Genomic DNA, 17259 nt, shown 5'->3' with positions numbered 1-17259 from the left:
ACAACCTTTCCAGTTGTGGAATTTCACAAGAAAACATCATCTTGCAGGAAAATAAACTGCTGCTACAAGTACCTAAATACTACAAAGATGTTTAGTACTATACCTTGAAGCAAGTACTAAATGCCATTCTCCCCTTATTTAGAAAGCCAATAAAGCCACCAGAACAACAGAATTTAAACTATAAAGTGTCCTCAAATTACATATAAAATATATATGTATATATGCTCATCTAACTATCAGCTAGATGTAACTATCAACAGCATAGAGCTGCATTTCCTGTCACATTCTCAACAAGTCATCTATGACTTCAAAGAGTAGATTGAAGCCACCTTCCCAGGAGCCTCTGCAATGACCCCACAACTTACACCTTTAACGTCAGTCATCCTTCAAAACTCAGAGGAGGCAGTTCCCTTCCTGCTGCATGATTTCTCCGTGTGCCTTTGAGTTAGCCCTCCCCAGCTGCTGGGCAATTTGTCACCTGCCCATGTTCTGCCTCACTCAGAAGAACCATGCTTTCATCCAAGTTCCCGTTTCCCATCTCCAACTAAGGAAAGGACGTTTTCACTTCACTGAGTTCTTATTAGGAAATCTCTCCAGTACTACCCCTCCCACAATCAGTTACACTAGTTACACTTTCCGACTGTAATAGAGCAGTTCTCAAGCATTTTACTCCTCATTTTGGAAATGTTCTCTAGTTCGTTTTTTCCACATACAGTCTAAATCTTCTGCCACGCTTTTGGACTTCAAGTTTTGATTCCCCTAATCCTTCAAAATATGATTCCATTAACATTCTCACAAATCCCCAAACATGTACCTTTCACTCAGCCTTTGACTTTCACTTACTTTACTCCCCTTGCCAAAAATATACTTATCTCATCCTGTCAACTGAAACATGCACTCAAGAGTCAGCTCAGGTCACACTTCTCAGAAAGATTTCTCTCTTCTCTTACATCCATCCCACAGGACCTTCAGCGCTCCGTTAGCCTTCAGTTGTTCAGAACTCTTTCTCATTTCTAGTATTCTCTGTACATTTAGCTTAAGTACATATGGGCGAAAAATTAAATCTTTATGGAATGTTTTAAACATCTCCTTGTAGCTGTTAAGTTTATCGTATAGGATTGTATATTGTCTATCTTCTCAAAACCTCAGGATCATTTTTCAATTTCCAAATAACAGACATTTTTCTGCAGATTAAGTTCATCTTTGGAACAATAAGAATGTCAGTCCTGAGAAAAATAGAAAGGGAAGAAAGGGTTGCTTTGCAGAAATAGTTTGATGAACTATCCATGGGATTTCTGCATGTCCTGTAACTGCTTCTGTCTCAGATTATCTATGCAAAGATATCGCAACCTGGGACTCTAGGGATAGAGCCTCCTTTCAAATTACAGAACAGATTTGTTTCCTGACCAGATCAGTGCCTCCCTCAAAATAATGCCTCCCTGCAGGGCAAAAGCTGGGCAGTTGTGCAGAAACTCCTTAAAAGATGGAGATGCCTATGCGCAGAGTGCCTCAGCTGTGAAACAAACCCACTGTGTGCAAGCATCCACTGGGGCCAACTCAGCCCATTGTTTGGGGACAAGGAGAACCAACAAGAACACGAAGCTCATGCTGCCTGCTGTGCCCTGCGTAATAAAGTCCTTTATCTCTGACCCAGAAGTCTCCTGTCTTTAGCCAGCATCAATCGATGTAACTAAAGCAGGCTAACTTGTTAGCCTTAAAATCTTTATAGTTTTGGAAAATTTCTGCATATTAAGTAAAAGTGAGTCTGTTCAATTAGGAGTTTCTAGTTTAAAAAAAAAAAAAAAAAAAAAAAACAGAAGCTATCACATCAAATTCCACACATCTAACATGCGGTGACATGCATGAATCTCAAAAACGATGTTAAGTGAAAGAGGGAAACTCAAAAGTGTGAGGACTCCGTGATTTAATGATACGAGGTTCTACTACGGGTTTAGGTAGAGTAAGAAACCTAACAATGGTGGCTGCTTCTTAGACGAGGCCCAGATGTGAAGTAAATGACCAAGAGGGAGTTCTCTGGAGTGATGGGAATGTTCTACATCTTGATTGGCGTGGCAGTTATAGGGATACGCACAATATTCAAAAGACACCAAATGCCACAATGGAGAATTGTGTGTTTTAATGTATGTAAATTACACTCAATAAGAAAGCATTACAAGTTCTGAATATCTTAACAGTGACTATGTTGCAGTCCTTTTTAGTTTCAGGATATAATGATTCAGAGAAACACAAATACGGTACTGGCCACTTTAACATACATTCTTTGAATAGGTCCTTTAGAGAGGTAGCTGCAATACAGGGATTTAAGAGTATGCACTGTGGAGTAAGATTATCTGGGTTTGTACCAAGATATTTCAATTACTAGCTGAAAGCCATTAGGCAAGTTCCTTAACCTCTTCGTGCCTGGGCTTCATCCTTTAACATAAATATAACAAAAGTTCCTACCTGTGGTTTTGAGGATTAATATTGGTAAAGCACCTAGTATATAGTGTTCTCTAAAAATTGTTATTATCACTTATTTAGAGTATAGATAATGATAAAACAGGACTCAAAATAATTCAATGTTTCTGTTAAAGTAGAAGAGTAACATGCTTTTTTAAACCTAGTAAGTCGAATGTGCCTTCATTAGTGGGATAGTAGGTGGAATATTTACTTATAATAATACTCCAAAATCATTTTATTACATAATCTAATAAAGCAATAAATCTACATTACAGCTTTTTACATGTTATTTGAAGCATAAGAATAAATAAATGAAGTCAAGTAAGTGCTACTCTGGGTAAATGTCTCAAGTTCAGACAAATGTGTCTCATTTACTTTCTGACAACTATATTGTTAGCATTTCTTTTTGCCTTTTCTCCCTAATGTAATGCATGTGAAAGCTGAAAATCCAATTGAATTCTAATCCCAACCTTGCCTGAAGGGTAAATTGATGACAAAACTTTTGAAACACATGACAACAGGAAATATGTCAAAGGACAAAAATCTGGTGTATGACAGTACAAATATGAGGAGAGTGGGACAAAGGAGTGAATTCTCAGTGATGGAAAAGTTCTTTGCTAAAGCTAAGGGCAAGAGATCAGAACACAGCTGACCAGACTTCATGGCTCTGAAGGTCAGGCCACACTCTGTCTTTAGTACGTGTGCCCCTGGTTAACGTCCCCATGGAAAGGCATGTGTACCACAGATGTACCAATCCCCTCAGCACTGTGTTCTCTAAGATTATTCCCAAGATGTTATAAGGAATATACTTAGAAAAGCAATAATGATGCAAAATGTCTATCCTTTTTAACTTTTTTTGTTACTGCATCATTATTTCTAACATCTAGTATTTCCAATATTTTATATTCATTATTATATGTCTGACACATGAGGAATTTTATGTCACTTAATTGGCATGTCAGTAGATAACTTAAACCTAAAAGGAAAAAAAAATAATTATGCTGATAAGAAATGTAAATTCCTAGGACTCAAGTCAAGTAATTGTATAATAAAGAAAGAAAGAGCATATTGGGTTACTGTTTCAATCTGCCCCACCAGAAAATGTTGAGGCAAAATGATGGTGACTACTGAGTGTTTAATTAGAAAACTGACTCAGGCGTCCTTAGCAAAATCCTTTCTTTGCTTAAGAATTACAGCACCTGGTGTACAATAGTAACACAGCCAAAGGAGATGAGTTTCAGACTTTGAAATAAGTGGTTGTTTAAAAAAAAAAAATTAACCATTCAATTGTTTTAGTCTTTAAGCCTTCTTATTTTCATGTTTCATCTTTTTCAAAGCCCAACAATAGTATATCATGTGCCCCACACAGGAATTGGAAGGGCTAGAGATTACAATTCCTCCCAAACTACACTTTATCTAAGAGGCAGCCTTACAGAAGAGGGTACCACACACTTCAGTGAGCCACTATAATTGCACAGACAACAAAATGTTATATGGAAAAAAGGCATTTTAATTACAACTACATTCATTTCTATCTAAAAAGCAGGTGCACACACTTACATATGTAAATTCAATAAAGTTCACACTTCCTTCTCTTTTCTTCCCAGACATGAATAGTTATCTGAAAACTTGGCTTTTAAGTACACTACTTGAATCCTCAAACTGAACAAAGTATTGTGCACAGAAACATATGCTATTGACAAAGAATTGTATATTATCATAAAAAGAACTTTTAGACTTTATTATAAAGCATATTTTCCACCCCTACGTACTTCCAGGTTTGAAGTCAAGAAAATGAACTCTTTGTCCCAGAGCAACTCTCCTAGAACTGCCTATTTAAATTTTGATGTAGGACAAGAAATGTGTTAAAGTTTTCTATTTCCTATTAAAACCTACCACAGCCCCTTGGATATGAGCAGTCTAGAGAGAGCCAAATTTTTACTCCATGTTTCAAGGAGATGGGGGTGTTCTACTGGCAAGTGATCAGTGGATCAGAATCAACAGGAGTGGTCCAAATCAAAAACCTATGGTCAAAACCACAGGTTCTCTCCTTCCTTCCCAAACACAAACTAACCACTGAGATAACTGGACTCCAATTCCACTCCAACCCCTTCACTGCCTTATTTTGGACTTCACCACTTATACTTCAATTGCTTCCTCTGTGGCCTTTCTACCATCAGCCTTGCCCCGCTCAAACCTATTTTCCACTCCATAGTCACAAAGATTGTCTAAAGGGTAAATCTGACCATCACACAGAACACAGGATCTGTTCTTGACTATTGAAAAGTTAATTCAAACCTGAAGGACCCACAGAATGGAGGCCACCCCACTGGCCTGGCCCATGTCATAAATCTAAACCTTAGTCAGCCTGCACGCATTGGAAATACCTGTCAAGGAAAACTAGCATACACCAATCACAATCCTCCAACTCAGCTTTGGCTGGATTACCTTACACTAGAAAATAGCACCTCCTACCCTTATAAGAAAATCCCAATCTCCTAGACAATCACGCACCATTTCCCCGTTGCTTCTTCTAATGCTCTCCATAAGCCTCACTCTTGCCCATAATGTCTCAGGAAAAATGCTCTGTCTTGTGAGGCACTGTACTCCCCAATCTGTGACTTGTTTTCGCTTGAACAAAGGACATCAAACTTGTTACTAGATTGTTTTAGTTTTGTCAATTGACAGTTCTGACAACAAGATGGGATCCAGACAGCTGATAAAGATATTTCGGGGACAGCTCCTAGATGTAGGTGAAGGTACCCACAGAGGCCTTTTGGCTTGCTGCCTCTTTGGCCCCTCTTAGGGATCTCTGGTAAGCTTCTCTCAGATTGAGCTCTGTTTATTTTGTATTCTGAGCTCTTCGGGTATGTATGTCTTAATCCTCCCGGGTAGAAAATGGGGTATGAAAGACTCTAGGATTTCATGGTGAGACTGAGTGAGCCACAAAATTTGGGTTTGTGGCCAACTTCATCTATAAGGCAAATACCTTTGGCCACAAGTCTCTGGAACTGTGCACAGCCAGCCAGAAATTCAGTCTGGTTGAATTAGGGTGGCAGCTGTTAGGGGACTCCAAAAGTCTCAAGGTTGGCCTACAGTATAAACAGCTGGGGCACTTAGGGAAATAAAATAAGTAAAGAAACTCAGACTTTTCTGATAAACAGCACATCAAAATCTAAGTAGGCACAAGGTGGATTATTAAAAGCCAATAGGGCATCTGCCACTATAAAGAAAGGAATAGATCTATTGCTAAGGAGAATCTTGGAAGCCAATGTCACAAAACTGGTGAGCACAAGGTTGAGCCTTAAAAACTGATAGAATGTTCTCCACCTGACTCTAAGACTACAATAAATTGGTCATGAAAGAAGTTAGAGCAACACTAAGCCACCCACCAACCTCAAGAAAAATCCCATGCAATGAGGTACACTGAAAAATACCACAAAATTCCCCACTCAGCAACATATCCCACAGAGGTATTAATTTAGCTCCAAGAGACCCAAGGCTTGGCTAAAGAAATGGTAGCCTCAAGTTTCAAAGAATTAAGCATGCTACCTGTTTAGTTTATGTCTGAGAACTGTGGTCCTAGAAGTTGTAGATATCTACAAAAATGGCAAAAAAAAATCTTACTAAGACAACCTAGAATTACAAGGGTCTTTATGAGGAACATTTTCACTTAGATGATCATTTAATAAATGCACTGGAAAGTAACAGTTCCCAAGTCAAACAAACAGAATGGAATACCTATTTTTTAATTGGCATAAAAGCCTCAAAACGGTTAAGATTCCAAAATAGTTTCACTGAAAGATTAATTGCAAGAGGCTAAAGAAAATTGAGGACATAACAGGTACCTAAAAAAAGATATTAAGACTGACACGACTTCTACTATTCCCCTTTATCACACTCCTTTATCTCAGTACTCACAGCCTATTAATCCACTATCCAAATTTCCTTTCCACTCTAGAGACTATAAGACTATAAACAAAAGTCCACCAAATTAGTGGCCTTACAGACGCCCCCATGTCCGTCCTTAAAGGAGGGCCTCCCTATAGGCCCCTCTTAGGATTGACAGGACTCCGAGGGATTCTCCAGTAAACCACTACTTAAATAGCTAAGGGGAAACTAAAACTACAATTAATGTAAAGCATTACCAAGTTCTGGTAGATACAGGAGCTCAGCTCTCTACTTTAAACAACCTTCACTCTAGAGCTTACAGATGGTATCCTGAAAAAACTGGCAGAAGTGAGCAAAGGTTGAGAATTCTTACCAGTTGGCCCTCCTAGATCTGTCTGTAGTTAGTAATCAGTCAAGAGAGGAAGTTAAAACTTCATGTTGTGCCTTCCTTTCCAAGTCCTATTGGTTATTGATTCTTTCTCTCCCAGGGAAAGCTAATGCCTTCTTGTTTGTGTTGTTCTGTGTCCTGAGAACTTGGCTTGGCAACCGTCAGGTTGGGGGCCCCCAAAATGCAGCCAGAAAGAAATGTGGGCTTCACTCCATTCGCAGATAGATACGGCTCAACAGAAACGTGGGTTGCACTCCATTTTGGGCTAGTGTCCTAGTGATGGTTGCCAGGCCTCAGGGGAATTGTCTAAGTCTTCCTTGTGGTTATCTTTGGGGGTGGCTCTGGATCTCAGGAGGGTGGAATCTTCTGCACCTTCTTTGGGGATACCTCTTGAATCAAATGGGTTGTTCAACAATGCCAGGAATATTTACTGTTTGTCCCAACTGAAATCTGACAAGAAACTTGAAAGGACTTTTTAAAAGTAGTTCTATGGCCCAGCCGGGCGTGGCTCAGCAGTTGTGCATCTGCTTAGGATCCTGGAGATGGAGGTTCAATTCCTGGCCAGGGCATATGCCTGGGTTGTGGGCTCTGATTCCCAGTTGGGGGTGTGCAGGAAGCAGCCGATCAATGACTGTCTCATCATTGATGTTCCAACTCTCTCTCCCTCTCTGTTCCTCTCTCTGAAATCAATAAAGATATATTTTAAATAAAAAATAAATAAAAGTAGTTCTATGGTTAGAAGTTGGCCAAATTGGAAACTGATATTCAGAGCCTGATAGGAACATTTTTCTTAGGCCTTCGCCCTTGAACTAAATAAAACTACGCACACAGAGGGAAAGAAAGAAATCTAAAACACAGAATCTTTTGATTTTCATCTGAGTAGAAGATCTTCCCCCTTATCTAAAAAAGGAAATAGAAGATAATGAAGTTGATTGGATGGTCCGTCCTTTGATGTCATACAGGTGGAAACTCAATTCTTCAAAAAATTAAAAACAACTGCCTTGTCGTATAAATTGAGCCCTTACAAGAACAGAAACGCAGCTCAAGAAGCAATTCAAAGCCTACCTATCCTTTTTACCAATTTCAACACCTCCCCTATTCATCTATAAAGACTTGTAAGTATTGTCAAAATCTGGATTTAGGAGACAGAAATCCTTCTTGGTGCAACTTGCATTCTTTCCCAGTGCCTTTGTGATGTAAATATTCTACCCTGTCATCTTCTCTGAAGAACTGAAGGCCGTTTCTTTGAAATGTGAACTTCAGAAAGGTCATTCTTATCAGAAGGAAAGGCTATTTGGTAACTGGGCCAACAAAAAAAAAGTCATTTAAAAGTTTAAAGCTGCCTGTGCAGGTAACCTTAATTTATTCCATCTACCAGGAACACAATTTGGATACAGCTGTTCTTTTACAAACTCGTGAGTTTTGCATCATCCTGCCCTCAAAATAGTCTTTTCCAATTTCTAAATTTACAATGAAGTGTGTGTTTTTTAAGATTTAAAATGCTTGGGATTTTCCCCCCTGGTAGCCCCAAGATGACAGAAGGAAAAACAAGCCAGTGTAGACAGACTCTCCCCCAAAAAGTGCTGCGACAGGAAAAGGCCTGGGGGATACGACAGGTCCAAGGGGATGCCATCTGTGTCAGCACCACCCGCTCGGCTCTCTTGGTGTCACCTGTAACTACCACCTGTCTGACCCTTCCCAGGTTCCCAGCTGCTGGGTTTGTGTCTAAACTGAAAATTAGCTCTTGGGTATAGATATCAACATTACTACTTTTAATATGCTAAAATTCTTTCAATGTTTGCACATTTTCATAATAAAAGTTTTATTATGAGAAAATAAAAATCAATAAATTAAATTAGCTGTTGGAACAGCCACCTCCTCCACCGCGAAGGCGCCGGCGCGCCTCCAACAGGCCCGTCCGCACGGTCCCGGAGCGCTGCTCCCCCTGGCCCGTCCATGACCTCAGGACACAACTGAAACACACTCAGCAGGGTCCCGGGGAAAGTTCCCTCACGGTCCGCACTGGGCGGAAAGGGGCAGAAGCCTAGAGCCCGAGAGCTGGGGGGCCCTGAGACCCCGGGAGCAAGCCGGGGGCTCTGAGACCACAGACCTCAGCAGCCGCGGGAAACCGCGCCCCGGCTCCTCCTCTCCGGTCCTGGGCTGGGGAAGACGGAGCCCCCCGCGCCCCGCGGCCCGCGCCCCCTCCTCTCAGCCCCGCAGCGCGCAGCTCGGCGCGGGGCAGGCGGCCACCTGTGGGCCGGGGCCAAACTCTTGCCGCCCTTCGGCCACGTGACTCCCGCACCGAGCGCCCCTGCGTGGACGTTGGGCGCGCGGCCCGCAAACGTGCGCAGCGACTAAGGCGCCGGCCGGGGTCGCGACAAAACCACGGCTTCCGGCCACGTGGTTTCCATAGTAACGGCCGTGCTCGCGGCCAAGCTCTCCCAGCCCCCGGGGACCCCCCGAAGGTTAGAGGTCGTCTCTGTGGCAACACAAACTTCCCGCGCTACGGCGGCTCGGACGGGCCGCATCCGCCGCATTGCGCAGCGGAGCCCGGGCTCTGGGAGGCGAGGGGCGCGCGAGGTGGCGGGTCCGAGGAGTCTGGCCGCCGGTCACACCCGAAGGAGGAGCGCGCCTGGCCTCCGTAACCGACCTCGCGGGGCTCCTGTAGGCGACTCCGAGCCCCGCTCGGGCCGCAGCGCCGGGGGGCCCGACTCCTGGAAGGAGATCCGCGCCGCGGAGGTGGCCGGCTCGGGGCTCGCGGGCGGCGAACGGGCACAGAGCCCTGGAGAGCGGGGCTCTCCCGCAAGCCGTGGGGCCTGCCGGGCCGCGCCCCTGAAGACTCCGGGGCTCCCGGCCCGAGGTCACGGCGCCCCGCGCCCGCCACCTCTGACCGCGGCTCGGGAAGGAGGAAGCTCCTGAGGGGAGCGTGGCGGAGGGAAGCGCGCGCGGCTCCCGAGTCTGCAGCCGGCGGCGCGACGGCGGCAAAGCCGGGCTCGGAGGGGGGCGCTTCCCCCCGAACCACCGCTCGGAGGGGGGCGCTTCCCCCCGAACCACCGCTCGGAGGGGGGCGCTTCCCCCGAACCACCGCTCGGAGGGGGGCGCTTCCCCCGAACCACCGCCGCCGGAGGCTGGGCCGGACCTGCCCTCAGGAAGGAGCCCGGTCACCATCCTCACAGAACGGGGTTCACCAGAGAGAAGGGGAGCACAGCTGCTCGGGCCGAACGCCTTCCTTTGTAAGAAGAAAATCAAAGTCTACAAAAGAAAATGAATGCTTGTCCCTCTAGCAGAGGGACACGAATGGTGCCCCCACACTTTCCGTGCAGGGCTTGAGAGTACCAAGGGGCGCAGTGAACTGTCTCAGAGAATCCTACTTCTCACTAGAATCCACTTAATAAAAATGCATTAAGAACCTGTGATGTGTCATAGCCAGAGTTTTTGTCAGGGGACAATGATAATGGCGATAGTGCCCAACGATCGTTGAGTGACTTTCTTAGATGGTGTTAGTAGATTAAATAAAAACTTCGCGTTCCCTGTAAAGCATGTCTGCATTGTACCTCTTTTTGCCTTTATGTTTGGGATGGCCCTGGGAATTCTTTGTTCAACCTCCCTGGGCTTCATCATCCGACCTTTTACATAATGAACAAAGCAGAAAATTAGTTTGTAGCAACTAGGGAAATATAAATATATGTGTGATATAACACACACACACACACATATATATATATCATCAGGATATACTTGGTACTTAAAAGGCAGAATAGCAAAAACATTAGTGTACTTCTACCGGCATATGAGGGAACTGAGAATCTCCCTCAGAAGATCCCCTGCCCTTCAGTGCTCAGGTTCAATCCTTGCAACTGTATCTGGTATGGCACACAAAGTAGAATCCTAGGCACCACCGCCCAGACTGTGGCACTGGGCAGGCAGGTGTGTCGGTAGGAGTTTCCCTGACCCACAGTCCCTCCGGGAGACGGTACTAACTTGGGCTCAAAGGTTTTGTTATTAATACAGGCACAATGCAGTGTTTCAACTCTACCATTCAAACATCCCGACTGTTTCCCCTAAGGCACAGGAAACTATTTTGAATAAATGCTTCCATTTTGAGACATCTACACAGTATTTATAGAAAGCTTATGAGTCAAGTGAGTGAGTTATGATGCCAAAATGTGCTAAGGAGGGAAAACTTTGGTTGTTGTTCTTGCTACCATATGTATAACAACACTTCACAAAAGTCCCCAATGTTTGTGTTGCTAAAACATGGAAGACTGGGTTTGAGCATGTTTAAAGGAATGATTCCCTGCGGGGAAAGTGAAATATAGTATAGAATTCACTTACCACCTTCCGAAAGCAATGCATCATTTGAAAAAATGTGAGCTGTGGATGCAGTCTAAGAAAGGAACAAGCTGGAAATGGGTACAGCCAAAGTCATCTTCATCGTGAAAACCAAGTTTAGATTATCATGCATTGGATTTCACACTTGTTAACTTGGATATAAGTCTGAGTGTCTCCATCTGATACATGCTCAGTGTTTAGAAATTCAGATTTGTGGCCCATTGGTGGCTCACCCAGCCCTACAGGAAACCAGGATGAGTCGGCAAGCCGAGAAGGCGTAAAAAATGCTTACTCTTTTTTCTTCCCTCTGTCCCTATTTTCTCACTTCTAAAAGCCATGACAGCCCTAGATGTAAAGGAAGTAGCTTTAAAAGAATAACGTATATGTACATGAGTAACACTGACATACCAGGTGTTTCGCCACCTAAAACAGCTTAGAGAAAGGCAAAAGCAGAGCTGAAAGACACCAAAGCAAGCAGGAAATAGAAAGTGCCGATAAATCCTACCAAGCCCTGCGTGTTTCATCTCAGTTACAGGGCAGAGAGGGAAACTGAGTTCAGAAAGGGACACTCAGGGCCTCCAGTGTGTGGGATTTTCTAAATATGCTCTGCAAAAGTAGATCTAGGGCATCTGCTTCCTACCCTCCTTGCCACGAACACTGGTACTCAATAAAATTAACTTCAGTTACAATTTATCTTAAAATCTGTGCTTTCCAAAATCCTATCATTCCATGGAAGTTTGGGGGGTCTCGTGTGTGTGGTCAAGTGGGCATATGTATTCGAGGGCTCGCGGCTTCCTTTGCTTGTTGTAAACTATGTGTCTGAAGAGAGATTCATGACATGACCTTAAAGGATTTATCTTTATTGTGGACTTCCTTTTTGCAGCCATCACTCAAAGTTCAATGACCCAGATTAATTCTCAAACTGGTGTGTGATACACACTGGCTAATCCAAAGTATCATTACTGGTTTAAAGAAACATATCTAGCCCTCCTCTAGGCAAAATAAGTGCCTTGGACTTATTCCTATTTAATGGTTTGCCTAAAATACAGTCACTTTGCATGACATACACCAGTGAAAACTGAATCGGGTAACATGTATTCTAAACATATAGCTATTGCTCTGCTAGGAAAGTAGGGGAAAGTAGGACATTTAAATGTGTGTGTGTGTTCTCTGATAATAGTTGTATTGTGAGATTTTGTTCATTTTTATTAAGATAGTAAATATATATCAAGGATTTCTACGCTATTACCATTTATTTTTAAAAGCACGTACTGTATTGTGCAAATATATTCTTCATGTTCTTCATAAAAACTACAAAAACTATTTCATTAACACTTCCTATTTAAATACTAATTAATAGCTTGCATAAATGAGTAACTTTGCCCTTAAGTTCATCGCTCTATTATCTGCTTATTTTCACACCAACCTGATTATGTAGCAGAGCTCTGAAACTCCTCCCAGTAACCCTTGACCAGACTACCTACACTTGTTGACAATGTAAAGAATTGGGAATAATCAGTATATTATTTTATAACTTGCAAAGATTGGGAAGAAAAAAATAATCTAATAAGGAGTCTTTGCACCAAATTCATGATCCTAGCACTGATATTTTGTGGTATTCTGCCAAGCTTCTTAGTTTGAAACCAGTTAATTGTCTTCATTTTAGATTTAAGATAACATAATAGGTAGTAGTCAATCTGTTCTTTTTGGTTTTAACAGTCAAGAGGATTTCAGTCTTTGTTTCATTTTAATTACCCAATTAACTTCTTAGTTGTACTGCTATCTTGGGATCAAAAACCTGAAAATGATTTCAGGCTTAATGTTAATAGCAGAAAGAGAATGGAGCTCGCCAACTACAATGCTGAAAGGGAATGACTAGGCATGAGTTTGATTCCAGCTCAAAAAACAAGAACTTTTAGAAGGGGAGATTTAGAATGTGACACATTAATGTTCCATTATTTAAAAAATGCTAACCCTTGTCAATCTAAGACTAAACTATCCTGTTAGAATAGTTGGTGATGTTGTTGGCACACTTTGAGTTAACCTGATACACACCCAAGTACTTTAGCATTCATAAGGTTCAAAAGAAATCGCTCTAAAAATAATTTGTCATTTGTTTGACACCTTCCAAACCACCTTGGAAGAAAAAAAATATCTACTTTATTCCAGAGAGATGAACGTGGGGTAGGTAGGGGAGGTGGAATGAAAAGGTCTTGTGCCTGGTGTTGGGGGAAGTTATTGTATCCAGTGAAACTGTTCACACTCACACACACACACACACACACACACACACACACACACACACACACTATAAAGGCCAGTAAGGAAACTTACTAGTCTTTGCTGAGTTATTTCCCACTCTCCAGTACTATGGAGAGGCTGAGTTCAAGGTCCCTAGACAAATGGCCAAGTATTAAAAAAAAAAAATTTTTTTTTTAATGCTTTTACACTATTCCTTTCTCAGACCGGGGCTAAATCTTTCCAGAGGATACAAGGAAGCTTCAAAAATCACTCTTCTTACTGTGTCAGGGAGTAAGCCCTCCCCTTCCAAGTACAGCCCTCGGCGTGCCCCACTTTGGGAAGTCTTTGTGAGAAGGGTGCTCACATTAACTCGTGAGACACTGTTGCAAACCCAGGAATGATCGAGGCATCAACAAGTGTGGGGCTAGATGCGGGGGGTGGGGGCCGCCTCGCAGCTGAATTGGCACCGCGGATGGTGAGGCGACAACGCTGCTTCTCCTTGGGGAATGTTCGGCCCGGCGGCGGCCTTTCAGAGCCGCCGAAGGCTGGGAGGTGAGAGGGAAGGGTAAAAGGACAAGGGCGGGAGGGCTCGCAGGAGGCGGCGGCGGGGACCGGGAGAGGCAGGGGACGACCGTTCCCGGGCAGAGGCGCGGAGCCCGCTGCAGCGCCACGCCCGCGGGTAGCCAGAGGCTACTCCCGGAGCCTCAAAAGCCACGCAAACTTCCCCGCCGGGGGCAACTGCGGGGCGCCCTCCGCCCGCACGCGAGCACCTGCTCTCTCGGACCCGCTAACTACTCGCAGCTTCCTTCTGCCGCAGCAGTGGGCACGCACCCCGAGCTCAGCCTCCGCCCCCACCGCCTCCGCCCCCAGCCTACCCACACCCCCTTCCCCTCCCCCTCCGCTCGCACCCAGCCCCCTGGAGCGCGCCGCCCCAGCTGCAGCGCCTCAGCAAGGTTTCCCGAGGCAGGGAGGCAGCAGCCACTTGCTGCCGGGTGGCTGGGGATCCGGGTGCCAGCGGGGCTATGGAGATCCATGATCTACTACACCGCAGTGCCAGCGTCAGGAGCCTCCAGCGCCCCGGCTGTCACTGCAGGAGGGCCCGGCCCTCGTCGCCCCCGCCCCCCAATGCTGCCCCAGACACAAACACCGGGCCCCTTCTTCCTCCCCATCCTGAACCGAGCGGGGGTGACGCCACACACCCCCTATGCCAGCGCGCACCGCTCCCGAGCCCGCTGCTCCCAAGCTTCTCGCCGGCGTGCCGCCACCACCACGCAGCCCTCCGGCCTGGCCTCCCGGGGCTGCTCTCCCACAGCTCCGCAGCCGCCCCCAAGCACCTCAGACTGAAATACCGGGAAGTGAACCCGGGTACCCAACTTCCCGAATCACCTGCATTTGCATTTCTTATGTAATGTACTGCAAGTTTCCTGGTCGGAGCCCTTTAGAATGGGGGCGCAAGATCGCCGGAGACTGAAACAGGGACTCACGGCCGACCCGATCCCACCCGTGGGACCCGGACTCAGGGGTGTGATACTGCTTTTGAAACGGGGGTTTTAATTACATATATTAGAGAGGGCCGAGTTTGTCATCTGGGTCTGGAGTCCCCCCCCCACCCCCACCCCATCCAAATAAGCCCCGCTCAACTATTGCCAGTAGCAGGAGGTGTCGGAGGCAGACCCGGGAACGAGTTAATACTCGGGCACCGGGAGCAGACGGAGGAGGGAGGCGGGGGCTGACGGCGGAGCGGGGCCGCGAGGGAGGGGGCATCTTTTACTTTGAGGAGAGGTGATGGGGTGGCGAATATTGTGCAAGCTCATCAGAAAGTCTAGAGCAGGTCCTCGGCACCGAGCTAGGTCCCCGAACCTGCAGCAGAAGTCCGGAGAGCTCGCGGTGCTTTTTCCTGGCCACTACGGAAGCTTCACCTGCCTCGGGCAAAAACCTTAAGCCACAGCCCTTCAATAGTCCACCAAACCTCGGCAACCAAATACATTTTAAAAAAAAAAAAAGTTTCCACCTCCCTCCTACTGATAGATTGTGTCACAGCCGAGGGAAGCTGGCCATGGTTTTCTGGCGCACAGACGCCGATCCAGCTGTTCCTTGTTTATCCATGCAACACCTCGATATGCAACACCGTCCTGGTCCTTTCCGCCTCCCCGCCTTCCTGCAGAGCACAACTGCAGATCTAGCTCCGTGAGCAACAGACACGCTATTACGAGGAAAAACATAACATGATGCATGTTTTGCTTACCAGTTGGGTTCTTGTTTTTCTTAAGACTCTTGCCACAAAGACACTGCAGCATATGCGTTCCTTTGCTGAAAATGTTCCAAAGAAACCACATTGATTTGGGCGAAAAGCAATCCAGCAGCTTAGACACCCTGAGAAAGAAGAGATCCTTGTGGTTGCATAATAATAATTTGAAATCAGTTCTCCTGAAGAGGGGCACCGGTTTTACCATAGGAAAAACGATAAAATTCCGAATCTTCTCCCAGTTTTTTCCCCTCACGTGGTCTATTTCTTTGAGACTTCTCAGTGATTGTTTTTTTTCGGCCAGGGTGAACGATTTATCCCTCTTGATCACCACTGGATCGTTACCAAAGGGTTGGGGGAAAAATCCTTTTTCAGCATGAAGCCAAACAAAAAAGCAAAGAAATCCCAACTGAGAGCAGAACTAATCAGGCAGAACAGGAATGCACAAAAGATGCCCAAAGAGAAAACCATAGCCTTCACTGGATCGCTATGAGGATGGGTGGGTCTGCGGGAGGCGAAGCAGGATTCATCTCAGTGAGAGGAGACTGCCATTGTGTAGCCCCTAGGAGAGAGAGAGAAAGAAAAAAAGAAAAAAAAAGAAAGAAAAAAAGAAAAAGGAAAGAAAAAGAAAAAAAGCCACCAGCGCGCGCACTCACACACCAGCACCACCTCGGAGATCGAGTCTGACAGCCGAAGACACAGCCTCCCTTCGCCCAGGGTCGATTTTTTTTTTTTTTTTATAATCAATCGCCAGTGCCCAGTGGCATCGGATTGAACCCGCAGTTCTCTATCACCGCGAAGAGAAGATGCCAATCGAGGCGCCCCCTCCCCTGGTCAGGCCGGCAGCGGGCAGAGGGTGCCCCAGTCGCCCGTCTCCCCGCCTCTCACCCTCCCAGTTTCCGACGACGGAGAGCATGGGGAAAAGCTCCCCTCCGGCTCCTCGCCCAGCGCGATGGGAGTTACAGGCATGCGAGGGAGGAGGAGGAGTTGAAGTTTGCATTGAAAAGCCTGGCTTTCCGTGACGTAGCCACGTGCTCCGAGGCCGTCAGCAGCGAGACGCCCCCGCCCGCGGGGAGGGCAGCGCCACTGCGGCCCCGCGCCGCCCCGCGCCGCCCCGCGCCCGCCCCTCGCCAGGCCCCGCGCCGCCCGCGCCCCTCGCCCTCTCCCGGCGCCGCTCGGCTCGGCTGGCGGGGGCTCCTGCGGCCATCCGGCACAGCCTTCTGTTAAAAGTGCATTTGGAAAGGAAAAATGAACAATTATAATTAGTCGACCTTAAAAAATAATAATAAATAAATAAAAATACGTGTGGGGGGGCGGGGGCAGTGAAAGAGAAACTGCAGTTGAAGACCCCTCTTCACAGCCCACATGCCTTCCACCTTCTATCTGCAAAAGCAGCATCCAGACCATGAAGGAAAACTCAGGTTCCTTTCGTTCTTACTGGAATCCTACTGAAAGTGCTGTTTGGAAAAATATAAACTAGGCATGTGACAAATGTGTACTTGCAGAAACAGCCTTGTTAAAAGGACAACCGCTGAAATGTAGGGGCCAAGATGTATTTGGGGAGGGAGGGGTCAGAGGTCCAAGGGAGAGTTTTTATGCCTTTTCTAGACAGACAATTCGTTACCATCAAATAATTTTTTTTGCCCAGAAAGCACTCTGCTTAAATCACGCCCTAATTCATTGCTTGTTTCTGTGACCATTA

The 17259-nt window shown here is 45.7% G+C and overlaps 1 protein-coding gene across 1 annotated transcript in view; it reads right to left on the bottom strand.

Annotated features, from left to right (window-relative positions):
• Positions 1-16350, bottom strand: part of FGF14 (fibroblast growth factor 14) — a 531297-nt gene extending 514947 nt beyond the window's left edge. Inside the window, exon 1 of the mRNA XM_016203848.2 lies at positions 15558-16350. Coding sequence (XP_016059334.1) covers positions 15558-15765 — 208 coding nt within the window. The 5' untranslated portion in view covers positions 15766-16350. The remainder of the gene's footprint in view (positions 1-15557) is intronic.
• Positions 16351-17259: the final 909 nt, after the last annotated feature.

This window comes from Miniopterus natalensis, chromosome 2 (assembly GCF_054644295.1).
Source record: "Miniopterus natalensis isolate mMinNat1 chromosome 2, mMinNat1.hap1, whole genome shotgun sequence".
Lineage (NCBI taxonomy): Eukaryota > Metazoa > Chordata > Mammalia > Chiroptera > Miniopteridae > Miniopterus > Miniopterus natalensis.
This window is presented reverse-complemented; position numbering and strand designations above follow the sequence as displayed.